Here is a 17,448-nt window from a genome sequence, read left to right on the forward strand (position 1 = left end):
AGCGTGGTGCGTAATATGGTCATATGTCATCATGTCATATAAAATAAAATAATTCTAACAGTGAGACATATTGCTTTGATCTTTTATCGTTTTATGGTACAGTTTCAATGCATGACAAATAATAGAAATGACGGTTTATTCTCTCTGTCTCTCTCGCACACATGCGCACAAGAATCCAGAACACCAGTCATTTTTGTATATTTTTCCAAGCTGTCATTTATTTTAAGACTTTACAGTATGTTTAAGTTTTCTTGTTTAAAAAAATAGAATACTGTTGTTGTTATATTTCTTTGTCAGTAGAAAACATCCATGTGATTTACAGCACTTTTCAGTGCACAAGAAGAAAAAAAGCTAACCGCCCTTTTCAAGTAAAGTTACAATAATTTAACTGAGTAGGCTGGTATGACCTTTGACCTGCAGGAAAAGCCGGCTTGCACCCTTGGATTTTACAAGTTGGGAGAGGGGCGAACATTTATTCCAGAGAAAATAAAACAAAAATAAAATACATCCAAACAACAAGTTTACAGATGGCCTTAGACTTAAAATGCATTAACAGAGTTAACCCTTCTATTTGTCTGAAATATAAAATCAGAAGCATTAGGTGTTTTTAGGGTAAGTGCTAGTGAATATCCAATAATTCAGTTGTGAAAATATTATTTTCTAAATCAATGTTTTATGTTTTCCCTTTTCATATTGTACTGATGGCAAAGTTACAGGTGTGAATAAAGAATTGACTGGGACTTTGAGAAAGTACTGTATTTTATGAATTCAAAGCAAAGGGAGTTTAGGATAGCTTGGGAAATGGAACAATCTTTTTGAAAGATGCTCTGAGTGAGGATGTTGAAAACATGAAGATGTCCATATGAGCTGACAGATTTAACCTAATGACTTATTTCAACAGAGAACAAGGGAGATTTGAGGAAGGTGATGATGTTGATTGGCCAGATTATGTTATATTGGCCAGATTTATACATTGATGACATCAACAATTTACTCATCATCATCATCATCATCATCATCATCATCATCATCATCATCATCATCATCCTCATCGTCGTCATCATCATCATCATCATCATCATCATCATCATCATCGTCGTCGTCGTCATCGTCGTCGTCATCATCATCATCGTCATCATCATCATCATCGTCATCATCATCATCGTCATCATCATCTGGATCAATTTCATCGGACAGAACATCTTCGATCCATTCCTCAAGCTCATCTGCGCTTGGCAGGTCGTCATCATCGTCGATTTCCATCCATACACTGTCAGCCTATAGAGAGAGACACAAAGTAAATCGGTGCCAAAAATAGACTATTGGATTTTTTTTAAAGCTAGTGGAACCACATTGCTCCTCGTACATGACAATTTGGATCATAACAGGAACGTTACTCACATCTTCAACATCCACAACACCAATCTGGGGAGAGCCCAGGTCAATTCCAAAGGTCTTCTCCCAGTATGGGACAAGCTTAAAGAGGGAGGAAAATATTTCAGGAAGAAAGCAACAGCAATTAGAATCTCATATCTTTGGATAGATGGATCTTATTGTATTGATAAGTGACCAACCATGACCATGATCTTACCAGGGGGAAATCATCTGGGTCAATCCAGACAATGCTGAGGTTGGGATTATCATTGTGCTCCTCTGCTACTTCCTTCAGGATTTCCAGAAACTCAAAACCGTCTGGGAAGTCAAAGGTCAAGGGTTAAATGCACATTAAGCCTTGTGAAACCCCTCTTGCTGAAAATGGTTCATTCCTCCCCTACCCAGTCCTATTGACTCATTAGTTGCTCCTTTGGTTCTGTACCTGGGTCATCCTCCTCTGCGAATGCAATGATGTGCTCGCCATCGATGTCGTCCTCCTAAGAAAAGTATGCAAAGGGAGATGGGGAATATAGAATGCATCGAGCTGAATCCACCGAGCTGTCTGTTTAAACTACTAGCACACAGCTCGGACACCCATGCATACCCCACAAGACATGCATACCCCACAAAACAGAGGTCTCTTCACAATCCCCAAGTCCAGAAAAGACTATGGGAGGTGCACAGTACTACATACAGCCATGACTACATGGAACTCTATTCCACATCAGATTACTGAGGAAAGCAGTATAATCAGATTTAAAAATCAAGATTAAAAATATACCTTATGGAACAGCCGGAACTGTGAAGAGACAAACACGAAGGTACAGACACACGCATATGCACACAAGCGCTAGCACACGCACTTTACACACACATACAGTACATTGTAATATTGTTGTATGGTGGTATTATACTATTTTTATTGTAGATATGTAGTGGTGTAATAATGTTATATGATGTACTGTTTTATATGTAATGTAAGTACCTTAATATGTTTGGACCCCAGGAAGAATAGCTACTGCCTTGGCAGCAGCTAATGGGGATCCATGATAAATGCATATAGACTACCCACTGGTCACAGATGGAAACAACACTGATTCAACCTGTTTGTGCCCAGTGAGTACCTACAAGTATATTTCCATCAGTATCTGCACATTTAGGCCACATAAATACTTAGCTTAGCTTATCAATTACAATTGGGGAGGTATGCTTCCATTTTGTTTTGTAGGGTGATTTTTATGGGAATAGTTTGTATAGCTTACCCAGATCTCATACATGTTATCTGGTTCCATCTTCCTCATGGTTGGTCTGCAAAGAAATAGGACGCAATATATTTTTTTATTGTTCATTGAGGAAGTTTACACTTTTAAAATGTGGGATTCTATTACTTAGCATATTTTCTAAGTTTTCCTTTTCTGCAATGTACATGATTTTCAGTGTTCTATTTGTGACACACAAGTAGTGTATGGGTTGGTGGTCGCTAGACTTGTTGCTGAATGTTATGGATTATTCTCCTATCGTTTGGTAATGATTGACGCCAGTGCTACTGAAGGTACAAGGACCGAGGACACACTGTGATTCTGTAGAAGCTGGCAAAGTCACTGTCTTTTGTTTTGACTTCGTACAAACCTCTCGGGTTGATGTTTAGATAACATTTAGTATTGTCTCCAAGAGGCCCGTTAGTCATTTTTCCTGGAGGTGTCTCTCAGTTGCAACTGTTGATTTTGATTGATATTATCAACGACTGCTCGCCTTTTGGTTCACCTAAAAATTCCCTTTACACCTAGTTATAGGGCCTGGGGTTTTTACAAGTCAAATCACACAGCCAGGACAAAATGCTTGGCTCTCCTCATCATACACTATATATTCAAAAGGAAGTGGACACCCCTTCAAATGAGTGGATTCGGCAATTTCAGCCACACCCGTTGCTGACAGGTGAACAAAATCGAGCACCCAGCCATGCAATGTCTGATGGACTAATCTGGGTTTGGCGGATGCCAGGAGAACGCTACCTGCCCCAATGCATAGTTCCAACTGTATAATTTGGTGGAGGAATAATGGTCTGGGGCTGTTTTTAATTGTTCGGACTAGGCCCCTTAGTTGCAGTGAAGGGAAATCTTTACGATACAGCATACAATGACATTCTAGATAATTCTGTGTTTCCAACTTTGTGGCAACAGTTTGGGGAAGGCGTTTTCCTGTTTCAGCATGACAATGCCCCAATGCACAAAGCGAGGTCCATACAGAAATGGTTTGTCAAGATCAGTGTGGAAGAACTAGACTGGCCTGCACAGAGCCCTGACCTCAACTCCTTCCAACACCTTTGGGATGTATCGGAAAGCCGACTATGAGCCAGGCCTAATCGACCAACATCAGTGCCCAACCTCACTAATGCTCTTGCGGCAGAATGGAAGCAAGTCCCTGCAGCAATGTTCCAACATCTAGTGGAAAGCCTTCCCAGAAGAGTGGAGGCTGTTATAGCAGCAAAGGGGGGGACCAACTCCATATGAATGCCCATGATTCTGGAATGAGATGTTTGACGAGCAGGTGTCCACACACATCTGGTCAAGTAGTGTATATTGTGCCATTCTGGCCACCGTGTTCATGAATCCCACCTGTCGTGATCCTCAATGTATTCAACAAGTTCCTCCTCTGTGTAGGGTTTTCCAGGGATGACTATGGGTTCATCTATGAAGGGCTCATAGAAGTCCACTTCATTCACCTTCAGGCCCAGATCTTTGGCAACCTGGAACACAGAGGATTGGTCAGAAAGAGCAATGGGCTACTTTTTGAGTGGAGTGCAGCTCCGTTGTAATTTTTAGGATGTAGTGGTTAGTGGGTAAGGTTGTTCACCTTGGGAGTGAATGTAGCAAAGAACTTGATGTGTGGATGGAACTCCTCAGCCGCGTCCACATAGGCCAAATAATCTGAAATGTTACAGGTACCTGTTAAGACCCTATTAAATATCTTGATAATTCCAATATTTAGTTGACAAATACACTATAAATACATAGTTTTATCCATCAAATATTATACACATGAGCAGACTTATACCGCACAGTAAAAACGTGTGCAAAATTACAATGTCAAAGGAATAGATTATAGATTCTTACGTTCGGACTTTTCACTCTTAAAGTAGCCCACCAGTTTGATGTCCTCCTCATTGTTGTGGAAACCTTTAACTTCCCCATCTTTCTCAATGATCTCAACGGGGTCTTCAAGAACCTAGAACAGAGTAAAAGGGAGATGTATGGTGGAGGGAGATAATGGTGAGGGGAAAGAGAAATAAACAGTACAGGATATATCAGAAGTGGACAAATAGTCTGTTTCTACAAGTTGCAGCTAGGTAAAAGAGGGCATCCCTGGGTGACATTATTCTCACGTACATCAAATATGAACTCCACAATTGTGTCTGCAGCAAGCTCCCCATCGTACTCAATGATCTCGTCCTCGGTGAAGATATAGATGCTGTCGACCTCCTCCAGTCCTGAGGAGAAAACAGAAGTTCAACTCAGGGGTTACACATACCCTTAAATCCACTAGAGGTCAGGCTTTCTTATGGGCTGCCTTAGCACAGTGACACAAGGGGTGCATCTCAAGGGGTGCATCTCAATAGTCTTGTGGCTTAAATTCGTTGTTTCCTTTCCTTCATCATCACGGAGATGACATAATTAAAAAGGTGATGTCTCGGTGGGTGACAGATGTCCACCATATTCCTTTCTCTTAAAGTATGTTTCCTGATCGGTGCAGATGAAGGAGGCAAGACGCAGAGAGGAATCCACTTATGACTATTGAGATGCATCCAGTGAGACAGGTCAGGTAGTTTAGTTTATTAGGTCGTTTTGTCCACCTGGTCAGTGGTGATGCTTAGATGGATCGTGTTGAAAGATGGTAATATTTCATCATAACTGACCTCAGAACTTAACATGGTCAAACCAATCTTGAATAAATGTAATAGTGTCCATTTCAGTGTGTATTTACCTAGTTTCTTAGCAACAATACTGCCCTTCTTTTCATCAACAAGGCAGAATCCAATTTCCTCATCGTCAAGGTCGTCAAGGACCTGAGCTGCAAGCTGTGAAATAAGATAATATGTCATATAACTGAAGACATACAGTGGCACCCTTAAGCCTGAGCAGGAATATCTTCTGTGTCGTGTGTGGACAACTTATAAGGACTTATGGGGAGTTTGTTTTCAAAAATTATTTATCAGTGTTCTGTAAGGACATGTATATATGCGTTCACTTCCACGCCCTCAGTTTTGTGGGTTTGGAGGGATAGGTGTTGTACTCAGTTTACTGTGTACACACTAAAGTAAACAAACATGTTGCTGTCTTCTCTTATGTCTTGTCTTATTTCACACATATTTCCCTCCAGTTCCACCACCATAAAAGCCTGGGACTCAGAGCGCTGTCCGTGCACTTTCTAAATCTGTGTGAAACTTGACCGTTGTGTCTGACAACCAGTTCAACCAATGATGTTGCCACATCTGTGGCATGCATACAGAGGGGGCGGGATAACAGTCCTGCAGACTGTGTCGGGGTAACTTGGTGTTTGGATAGCAACAGGTGCAACCCTGCTTTCACAGATCTCTCCTCACACTTCATAAAGGAGGTGCAGGCACCCAAACACACACACACACACACACACACACACACACACACACACACACACACACACACACACACACACACACACACACACACACACACACACACACACACACACACACACACACACACACACACACACACACACACACACACACACACACACACAGGCATGAAAAGGACAATTTATCAGTGCTTCTGTGCAGTTACTTTTATTGCATAGCAAAGTTCCATAACCAGGGCTGTTCCTGTCATGTTCCACAGCATGGCAATGATAATAGCTGGCCTGGCACTGACTGTAGGCCTATAGATCCTAGCCAGTAACCGCAGGATGCAAGCAATAGTTGCTCATGCTTTATGTCTTTTTATGCAGTTTGATATTATGTACCTGTTTTGATATTATATTAAAGATATTATGTATCTTTAGTTCTGAGTAAATAGAAAACAGTGGCCCGAATATCAGAGCTGAATTATTATACAGTGTTATAATAGTATAATAGCAGACTGTCCCGGGAAAGTTGACTTTCAGTATCCACACTATTTACTTCTCAGATTAATAGCTTTTACCCTGTAGACACGTCCCACTGGGCACAAACTGGTTGAATCAACGTTGTTCCTATGTCATTTCAACAGCATGAACATATCTCATGACGTTGAATCAACGTAGAAAAGTCATCAACCTTTCACCCAACCGTTGACCTAAATCCAATGACATGGTTCGATTTTTGCTGTTGATTTCACATTAGTTGACCACTCAAATCAAAATTAAATCAAAACTAGACATTGAACTGACGTCTCTGCCCAGTGGGTTATCTGTCCATATTTGTCATGGGGAGGGGTATTCAAATGAAGAGGTCCTAAGGGGGTCAGGGCCTAGATATGCCTGATAAACAGATTGAGGGCTAAACTCAGCTAATGGCTTTTAGCCAAACATATTACTACAGCTATATAAGGTTGCTGTGTGGGGCCATGAGTTGACAAGAGGACAGATTTCTTGCCTGACTGCAAGGGGAGAGTTCGCTTTATGACAAATCAGGGAAGGGATCTAAAAGAGCTGACATGCTCTCTCTCCTCTTCTATTCCTGTTGACTGACCTAGAGTACACCCTCTCTCTCAGCAATAGACCAAAACAGAGTGCACAGCACATTAGTTTCACAGAATGTCATGACACTACTATCTAGCCTACAACACTATTCCCCATAGAGGGGAATCAGGGCAAAAGATCCCAGGCCCAGCTAACAATGTTCTATCTACCCTATACATATAAAAGATACACAGCATACTAGTGCTCAAACCAACAGCAAACCGAGTTGACTCTAGATGCTCCAGATTGAGTAAGTACTCTGTAAGAAGCAACACAGCAGTATACAGGGCATTTGGAAAAACCCCTTGACTTTTTCCACATTTTGTTACGTTACAGCCTTATTCTAAAATTGATTAAATTGCTTTTTTCCCTCATCAATCTACACACAATACCCCATAATGGGAAAGCAAAAACAGGATTAGAAATGTTTGCAAATGTATTAAAGAACAACTGAAATATCACATAAGTATTCAGACCCTTTACTCAGTACTTTGTTGGCAGCGATTACAGCTTTGAGTCTTCTTGGGTATGATGCTACAAGCTTGGTACACCTATATTTGGGGAGTTTCTCCCATTCATCTGCAGATCTCCTCAAGCTCAAGTCAGGTTGGATGGGGTGCCCGGCTGCACAACTATTTTCAAGTCTCTACAGAGATGTTCGATCGGGTTCAAGTCCGGGCTCTGGCTGGGCCACACAAAGTCATTCAGAGACTTGTCCCAAATAAAGTCCTGCGTTGTCTTGGCTGTGTGATTGGTGTAGTTGTCCTGTTTGAAGGTGAACCTTTGCCCCAGTTTGAGGTCATGAGTGCTCTGGAGCAGGTTTTCATCAAGGAGCTCTTTGTATTTGCCTCCGTGCATCTTTCTCTCGATCCTGAATAGTCTCCCAGTCCCTGCCGCGGAAAAACATCCCCACAGCATGATGCTGACACCACCTGCTTCAACGTAGGGATGGTGCCAGGTTTCCTCCAGACGTGACACTTGGCATTCAGGCCAAAGAGATCAATCTTGGTTACATCAGACAAGAGAATCTTGTTTCTCATGGTCTGAGAGTCCTTTAGGTACCTTTTGGCAAAGTCAAAGCGGGCTGTCGTGTGCCTTTTACTGAGGAGTGGCTTCCGTCTGGCCACTCTAACATAGAGGCCTGATTGGTGGAATGCTGCAGAGATGGTTTTTCTGGAAGGTTCTCCCATCTCCACAGAGGAACTCTGGAGCTCTGTCAGAGTGACCATCGGGTTCTTGGTCACCTCCCTGACCAAGGCCATTCGCCCCCGAATGCTCAGTTTGGCTGGGTGGCCAGCTCTAGGAAGAGTCTTGGTGGTTCCAAACTTCTTCCATTTAAGAATGATGGAGGCAATTGTGTTCTTGGGGACCTTCAATGCTGCAGACATTTTTTGGTACACTTCTCCAGATCTGTGCCTCGACACAATCCGGTCTCGGGCTCTATGGATAATTCCTTCGACCTCATGGCTTGGTTTTTGCTCTGACATGCACTGTCAACTGTGGGACCAAATATAGAGAGGTGTGTGCTTTTCCAAATCATGTCCAAGCAATTGAATTTACCACTAGTGGACTCCAATCAAGTTGTAGAAACATCTCAAGGATGATCAATGGAAACAGGATGCACCTGAGCTCAATCTTGAGTATCATAGCAAAGGGTCTGAATACTTATGTTAAAACCTGTTTTCACTGTGTCAATTTGCGGTATTTAATCTATTTTAGAATAAGGCTGTAACGTAAGAAAATGTGCAAAAAGGGAAGGGGTCTGAATACTCAGAACGCACTGTAGGACGCACAAACAGCCACAACAGCAGCACTGGATAAATATAGACCCAAAGCCACACCGACCCAGGACTATTTTGGCAAGGTGCTGGTGACGCTCAAGTCTCTAGGATCTGCTGACAGTTACAGTATTGCATCTGTCAGTCAGCCAGCCCAGTTAGCCGACACCGCAGTACTGAGGCCAAATCCTGCTGTACAGACCCCAACCTTGGGCTAGGCCTCAATGTCTATAACATAAAGAGGAAAGGGGGGGGGGGGGGGGGGGGGGTGAACACGCATTCTCAGATGATGATTAACATATCATTAATCAAAACACCCTGATGAGTAGGCATATGTCTCACACGCACATGCACCTGCTTACATGCAAATACACACACCCACACATGCACGTGTTCATTCCCTGAAGTGTTTGTTTCCAACTGTGGCACCTTGTCATGGCACCATTTCCAAAAGGTGTTTTATATCTCCATCAGACTTTGCTCTATTTGTTGACTATTCAATCTCCTGTTGATTAAATGAGTCCAAGGAAAACAAAACCATACAACTCCTTAAGAGGCAACAGTCTCAAAATAGATTCTCCACCATCAGAGCTGTGTTGTGTTTCTCTTTCAAGAATGATGGGAGTTGTAGTCCAAAGTAGTCCAATTGCAGTCCTATGAAGCTGGTCCATGACAAAAGAAAACGGCAGCCTCTACGGTAGGCCCTGTATGTCAGAAGTCCTAAGAGATACACTTCTTTAAGAAATGTACTGATTGCCACCAGTCAATATTTTATTTATATGTCTTTATTTAACTAGGCAAGTCAGTTAAGAACAAATTCTTATTTACAATGGCGGCCTACCCCAGCCAAATCCTAACCCGGACGACGCTGGGCCAATTGTACACCGCCCTATGGGACTCTCAATCACAGCCGGGTGTGATACAGCCTGGAATCGAACCAGGGTGTAGTGAATTCTCTATCATTGCGATGCAGTAACTTAGACCATTGCGCCACACGGGAGCGCCATAACAGCCTTTTCTTCTCAGTTTCACACCTCTCAGTTTCACACCATCCAGGGGGCCTATGGGTCTCACTGCTGAATGAGGTAATGTTTCATGCCTTACATTCTTGACATCCGTATTGCTCAGATTAAGATTACTCCAACCTAAATTTGACTTTGTTTTTAACCCAACCCCTCTGAAAGTGGACAGAACATTAGGAACACCTTCCTAATATTGAGTTCCACCCTCTTTTGCTCTCAGAACAGCCTCAACTTGTCATGGCATGGACTCAACAAGGTGCCGAAAGCGTTCCACAGGGATGCGGGCCCATATTGACTCCAATGCTTCCCACAGTTGTGTCAAGTTGGCTGGATGTCCTTTGGGTGGTGGACCATTCTTGATACACACAGAAAACCCAGTAGCGTTGCAGTTCTTGACACACTCAAACCGGTGCGCCTGGCACCTACTATCATACCCCGTTCAAAGGCACTTAAATATTTTGTCTTGCCATTCACCCTGCAAATGGCAAGCTTATACCATCAATGTCTCAAGGCCTAAAATTCCTACTTTAACTGGTCCCCTTTAACTACACTTGACTGCGTTCACCTGGTCAGTCTATGTCATGGAAAATGCCAGTGTTCCTAATGTTTTGTACACACATATACATACATACATAGTTAGATTGACACTGTACATAAACAGGTTTTGGAGAGGTGTGGAGCGGGTGCCACACTGGGCTTCCAGGGAGCTGTTGTTGTGGGTGGTTAAGTGCCTTGCTTAAGGGCACTGCAGCAGGCAATGGCATCAAGGTTTTGATACCAGCAACCCTAAGGTTGCCAACTCACTTCGTGACAGATTTTTCCCATCGGACCAGGGATCTGTAATGGCAACCCTTCAGTTGCTGGTTCACTTCTAACCGCTAGACTACCTGCCACCCACAGACGTGAGGGAATTGTTTATTTATTTTACTAGGCAAGTCAGTTAAGAACCAATTCTTATTTTCAATGACGGCCTAGGAACAGTGGGTTAACTGCCTTGTTCAGGGGCAGAACAACAGATTTTTACATTGTCAGCTCAGGGACTCGATCTTGCAACCTTTTGGTTACTTATCCATGCTCTAACCACTAGGCTACCCTGCCGCTCCAGGGTATATGATATATGATATATGTATATGTAGTGAGGGGCGGACTTCAAAGAACATGGTCACATAAGGAGACACACACTGACACTCTCACACACACACACACACACACACACACACACACACACACACACACACACACACACACACACACACACACACACACACACACACACACACACACACACACACACACACACACGCACACACGCACACACACGCACACACACACACACACACACACATGCACACACACGGTCATACACACACATATCAACATAGAAATATGCCCATGTACACACATCTGGGTCAACTCAACATACCAATATGTACAGAATATTCAGTAATGCACATTTCTGATAGATGTCAGATCAGCTGATGACTTGAGGTCCTGCTACTTCTGTCCGTGTCATGTTTGAGACATAGACAGTTTGACCATTCCTCAAAGACATGCCCATCCCTACCATTATCCCATTTCATCTAAGACCACAAAACCATGAGTCAGTCTTAAAACAATACATCTCAGGGACATTTCCAGCAACCCAAGAGATTCCTGAATCAGCAGGTGGGTCAATATGCTACCCCCAACATTTCCCATCAGGCAGTAGCGCTCAATTGGAAATGTATAGTATCAGCTGATTATTCATTTCTGTTACTATTAGTCCATGGGCTAGAGGGCCACATGTAACAAATTTGTCCACATTGGCGGGGGCAAAGTTTAATGATGATTTTCATTATTAAGGTCCATGTCTGTTGGTTATATTTTGGTATGACAGCCATGTGTTGGAGGTAGCTAAATGTGGCTATCACTGCATTATATGTTATGACCCTTATGCGGTTAGTTGGGCCAACAGGATTGATGCCATTTTGTATTATCAGGGAACAATCTTCTCAATCCAAGGCAATTGACATGTTATTACCTTCATAAGGTATGAAACAATTGGAATGGTAATGACATATCTATGGGCCCATCTGGTGCGGGGGTGGGGTCAAATGTCATACATGTATTCATTTTGGGGAATTTCGAGCCAGAATGGACAGTATTGGGATTTGCTCTATTATCACATGGTACCCTAGATGATAACTACACCAAATTCCACACAGAACAAGGAGACATTTTTTTTTTTTTTTAGGTTTATAGAGCCGTCATAGATTTTGTCAATGATCAGTCCCAGGAGCCTATTTTCAAGATGGCCGCCATTCATTTCAATGGAAAGGAACTGCATTTTGGGGTGGCAGGTAGCCTAGTGGTTGCTGAATCTTATCCCCGAGCTGACAAGGTAAAAATATGTTGTTCTGCCCCTGAACAAGGCAGTTAACCCACTGTTCCCCGGTAGGCCATCATCGTAAAATAAGAGTTTGTTCTGAACTGACTTGCCTAGTTAATAAAAGGTAACATTTTGCATGGCCATAACTTAATGATTGATGTAATAAGATAATGGCTTAAAATGTGTGTTACAATGAGGAGGTCCCAAGTATGTCAGTTAAATGTATTTAGCAAGTTATTACCAGAATAGTGGTAAAAACATGCCAAAAAACAGAATTGCCGAGTTTTGTATCCTCTTAAAGTACATTAGATTAAAACACTTTGAAAATGTTCTAGAAGCATTCACTGATGTCTAATAATTAAAACAATACGCAATATGATTGTGCGAACATCAAGAAATATGAAGTGAAACCTACCCCGTACATTGCACCCTATATTAAATCCCATTGATATGCATCACGTCCAGCAAAGACATACAGCTAACCCATTTTCACAAAATGTGCACCAAACAATACATAAAGCTAGGAAAAGTCTAAACAATGATGCCTAGCTTTTGCTAATTTAACCACAGGGTACACATTTTCCAATATGGCCGCCAACTAGCTCCATTGGTTTAAATTAGATTGGTCTGTCATTGCCACAATTCTTTCAATAATAGGTGGAATATGGTTAATGATAATAAAAAGTATATTATAGATATGCAGATAACACAACCAATTTAGCCAGGTTTGCAAAATATATGATATTTGTAAAATATTAGCAAACGTTTTCTCAAAATTTGCCAAAAACACTATTCACGAGACCGTTTTGGTCAGTATTTGGTTTCCTAATTTATCAATATTTTATATATTTTTTTAAAATTGTCTATATTACTCATAACAGGATCGTTCACTGGTTTGTAGTAATGATTATATATATAGGGTATGAAATAATATATATATATATATATATATATATATACACACACACATATACAGTACCAGTCAAAAGTTTGGACACACCTACTCTTTCAAGGCCTTTTCTTTATTTTTACATTGTAGAATAATAGTGAAGACACTGAAACTATGAAATAACACATATGGAATCATGTAGTAACCAAATATAAAATATATTTATATTTGAGAATCTTCAAAGTAGCCACCCCTTTGCCTTGATGACAGCTTTGTACACGCTAGGCATTCTCTCAACCAGCTTCACCTGGAATGCTTTTCCAACAGTCTTGAAGGAGTTCCCACATATGCTGAGCCCTTGTTGGCTGCTTTTCCTTCACTCTGTGGTCCAACTCATCCCAAACCATCTCAATTGGGTTGAGGTCAGGTGATTTTGGAGGCCAGGTCAACTCCATCACTCTCCTTCTTGGTCAAATAACCCTTACACAGCCTGGAGGTGTGTTGGGTCATTGCCTTGTTGAAAAACAAATGATAGTCCCACTAAGCGCAAATGCTGTGGTAGCCATACTGGTTAAGGGTGCTTTAAATGATAAATAAATCACAGAAAGTGTCACCAGCAAAGCACCTCCACACCATCACACCTCCTCCATGCTTCACGGTGGAAACCACACATGCGGAGATCATCCGTTCACCTACTCTGGTTCTCACAAAGACATGGCGGGTTGAACCAAAAATCTCAAATTTGGACTCATCAGACCAAAGGACAGATTTTCACCTGTCTAATGTCCATTGCTCGTGTTTCTTGGCCCAAGCAAGTCTCGTCTTCTTCTTATTGGTGTCTTTTAGTAGTGGTTTCTTTGCAGTAATTCATGCAGTCTGTTGATGATGTCAGTTGATGTTGAGATGTGTCTGTTACTTGAATTCCGTGATGCATTTATTTGGGTTGCAATTTCTAAGGCTGGTAACTCTAATGAACTTATCATCTGCAGCAGAGGTAACTCTGGGTCTTCCTGTCCTGTGGCAGTCCTCATGAGAGCCAGTTTCATCATAGCGCTTGATGGTTTTTGCAACTGCAATTGAAGAAACTTTCAAAGTTCAAGAAATGTTCCACATTGTCTGACCTTCATGTCTTAAAGTAACGATGGACTGTCATTTTTCTTTGCTTATTTGTGGGAACTCCTTCAAGACTGTTGGAAAAGCATTCCAGGTGAAGCTGGTTGAGAGAATGCCAAGAGTGTGCATACCTGTCATCAAGGCAAAGGGTGGCTACTTTGAATAATCTAAAATGTTAAATATATTTTGATTTGTTTAACACTTTTTGGATACTACATGATACGTTATTTCATAGTTGTCTTCCCTATTATTCTACAATGTAGAAAATAGTCTAAATAAAGAACCCTTGAATGAGTAGGTGTGTCCAAACTTTTGACTGGTACTGTATATAGTTAAATATAAAATCTATGTCTTGAATCCTGTCATATACACTGTATTCCAACATAACATTCTAACAAACTGCCGGATAAGGGCATCAAGTTACATAGCTGGTGAAGTATTAAACCCTTCGGTTTACAGCCGTTTATAGATGGTGTCTTGTTACACTATTTATGCAAAACATGTATATTGTAGTATAGGGTCTACTGAAATATGCATTATTAGTGGCTGCTAAGGGTTGTCGAGGGTATCAGCAATGGACCAATTGCCCAATAAAAATGAATGGTAAATAAGGTATTGTGCCATTTTGGAATCACTTTAATTGTAAATAAGAATAGAATGTGTTCGTAAACACTTCTACATTCATGTGGATGCTAATCTGATTACGGATAATTGTAAATGAATTGTGAATAATGATGAGAGAGAAAGTTACAGATGCACAAATATCATACATTATTTACCATTCATTTCTATTGGGCACAAAATAATCTGAAACACAACTAAAACAAACAGCAAAAGCACCCTACAAATGTGTAAGCTTGATTTAATGATTGTGTGTTATGAATATGGGGCCAAATACTTAACTTTTTACTACTTTAAAAAAATATATAAGGGAATTTGTCCCAATACTTTTGGTCCTCTAAAATGTAGAGACAATGTACAGAAAGTTCTGTAATTTCTAAACGATTCCCCTGACATGGATTAAAATACCCTCAAAATAAAGCTGACAGTCTGCACTTTAACCTCATAGTCATTGTGTCATTTCAAATCTAAAGTGCTGGAGTACAGAGACAAAAAAAGGAGCTCACTGTATTTCATTAAATAACTTGTAAAGTTGAAGGTCAAAGAGCATCATTTTAAAATCTTGATGGTCAGGGACAGAACAGATTATAATCACCAATGCTCCTTTTTTAGAGATGATTGTGTTTACCTAAATATTTGTGTTAACTTGCTGGGACAACTCAGCAAATGACAGTGCACGCCTTTTATTTTAGCTGAGTAATGCTGAGTACTATTACAGGTGGCAACTATAAAACCAATACACTACTAGATTTTGATCTGTCGTACTTTGTAACATTGTTTCAATGATGTGCCAGTCTTGGTAAATCATTAGATCTGTTAGCAAAAATGAACCAAATTCTATTTAAGATGAGATCCACGCGATAGAATGTCATTGGTGTTTGACAAAGTCGTTTTCAATAAGCATGTGAACATTCCTTTATCAGCAACAATATACAAGTATGAAAAACTAAAAAATATACTATTTTGGAGTGGCTATCATATATAAATTTGATCATGGGCTTGTGGAGAACAATTTAATACCATCAAACCTTTGCCACCCCAAAGTGGATGAATGTTTCTGCAGGCCCATGGACTATATCTCGTCTGCCTCTACCCATCTACCTTGATGACTAATTCAGCATCTAAACAGCCTTTAAAATGTAATTAACTTTGTCCAAATCAATTTAATAGTCTGACCCTTGCAACTGTTGCTTCTGATCTCTTGCCTTGAACATCTTAATTTCAATCATCATCTTTGTTGTGAAAATTGTCGCAAAGGTCACATTTGAGTTGTTATGCCCTTAACAACAACACTTAGTTACCTGTCAATGCTGTCTGTATCCACCTAGCCCTTATTACACACTTCTTTCACAGTCCATAATGCCTCAACGCATTGATCAATTATAGCAGAAATGGTGCATCCCTACCCAGGCACTGTGTCCCACTTCTAACTCCCAGTTACCCCTTCCCTTCCCTCTCCTCACCATCCCCCACCCAGTTGCCCGAGTCCTCCCAAACACCTGACCCAGTCTTCCCAGCCCTCTAACCCAGTCTTCCCAGCCCCTGATCCAATCCTCCCAGCCTCCTGACCCTGTTTTCCCAGTTCCCCTACCCTGTTTTCCCAGTCCCCTGGTCCTGTTTTCCCAGTTCCCCTACCGTGTTTTCCCAGTCTCCTGACCCAGTCTTCCCAGCCCTCTGACCCAGTCTTCCCAGCCCTCTGACCAAGTCCTCCCAGCCCCTGATCCAGTCCTCCCAGTCCCCTGACCCTGTTATCCCAGCCCTCTGACCAAGTCCTCCCAGCCCCCTGACCAAATCCTCTCAGCCCTCTGACCAAGCCCTCCCAGCCCCCTGATCAGGTTCTCCCAGTCCCCTGACCCACCTCTAGGGCCAGTTCCTCGATCTCAAACTGTTTCTGGGAAACGGTGTCTGTTCCGGGATGCTCATGGTAGTACAGAACCATCACATCATACTTCTTCATCTCAGACTTGTAGTTCTTGGTAGTCAGCTCGATGACCCGGTCCGTGCCATCGTACTCAGGGAAGTCCAAACCCTCCTCACCCCATGACGGTCCCCCACAAGACAGAAGGACTGCCACAACCACCCAGCTCCAATTCATGTTTCCTTACTTATTTGGGAATTAATATAGTTTCAATGAGTTAAAAAAAAGAATAAATAAATAAATAAATTGATAAAAATGAGGAAGGACGTCCAATCCCCACCACCCAGAACAGAGCAAGACCAACTCCTGAGCCCCCCTTATTAAACCCCCTGACACAGGGAGCTGGAGACAGGGCAGAGTGAGCGAGAGGGGGTGGGCTTAATTCTGGATGTAGGTGTGTGTGTTTGTGTGTGTGTGTGTGTCTGTGTGTGTGTGTGTGGGAAATAAGGTGGGAGGGGATTAGAGCGGCTGCTGAGGTGACAGGGCTGACGAGAGTAAGGGACCGATCCTGCAATGCGTGCATGAGTGTGTGTGTGCGTGCGTGCGTGTGCCTGCATCTGCGTGTTTGTGCGGCAGGTTAAAAGTAGGTGGCATAAGAGAGGAGGAACAGCCCCCCCCCCCCCTCTTCAATAAAGAAGAGGATTGTGAAAGACAGAGCGTTTGAAATAGAA

The 17,448-nt window shown here is 41.9% G+C and overlaps 1 protein-coding gene across 1 annotated transcript; it reads right to left on the minus strand.

The window, feature by feature from the left end:
• Nucleotides 1-190: 190 nt before the first annotated feature.
• Nucleotides 191-17,190, minus strand: LOC109871801 (calsequestrin-1-like). Its single transcript, XM_020462817.2, has 11 exons — nucleotides 16,718-17,190; nucleotides 5,356-5,449; nucleotides 4,761-4,861; nucleotides 4,488-4,599; nucleotides 4,228-4,301; nucleotides 3,990-4,120; nucleotides 2,637-2,682; nucleotides 1,817-1,871; nucleotides 1,592-1,692; nucleotides 1,402-1,476; nucleotides 191-1,278 (listed from the first exon to the last, which is right to left on the minus strand). The coding sequence occupies exons 1-11, from the start codon at nucleotides 16,952-16,954 to the stop codon at nucleotides 991-993; spliced, it is 1,314 nt and encodes a 437-aa protein (XP_020318406.1). The 5' UTR covers nucleotides 16,955-17,190; the 3' UTR covers nucleotides 191-990.
• Between the last annotated feature and the right edge of the window lie 258 nt (nucleotides 17,191-17,448).

This window comes from Oncorhynchus kisutch, linkage group LG27 (assembly GCF_002021735.2).
Source record: "Oncorhynchus kisutch isolate 150728-3 linkage group LG27, Okis_V2, whole genome shotgun sequence".
NCBI classification, from domain to species: domain Eukaryota; kingdom Metazoa; phylum Chordata; class Actinopteri; order Salmoniformes; family Salmonidae; genus Oncorhynchus; species Oncorhynchus kisutch.

What these genes read in the sequence shown, in the direction of transcription:
- LOC109871801 (XM_020462817.2), bottom strand. Translation starts at nt 16,954, where the DNA reads ATGAATTGGAGCTGGGTGGTTGTGGCAGTCCTTCTGTCTTGTGGGGGA. An exon ending in TTGCTACATTCACTCCCAAG is followed by an intron (nt 4,121 to 4,227) that starts GTGAACAACCTT and finishes TCTGTGTTCCAG; the next exon opens with GTTGCCAAAGATCTGGGCCT. An exon ending in ACCCAGATGATTTCCCCCTG is followed by an intron (nt 1,477 to 1,591) that starts GTAAGATCATGG and finishes TCCCTCTTTAAG; the next exon opens with CTTGTCCCATACTGGGAGAA.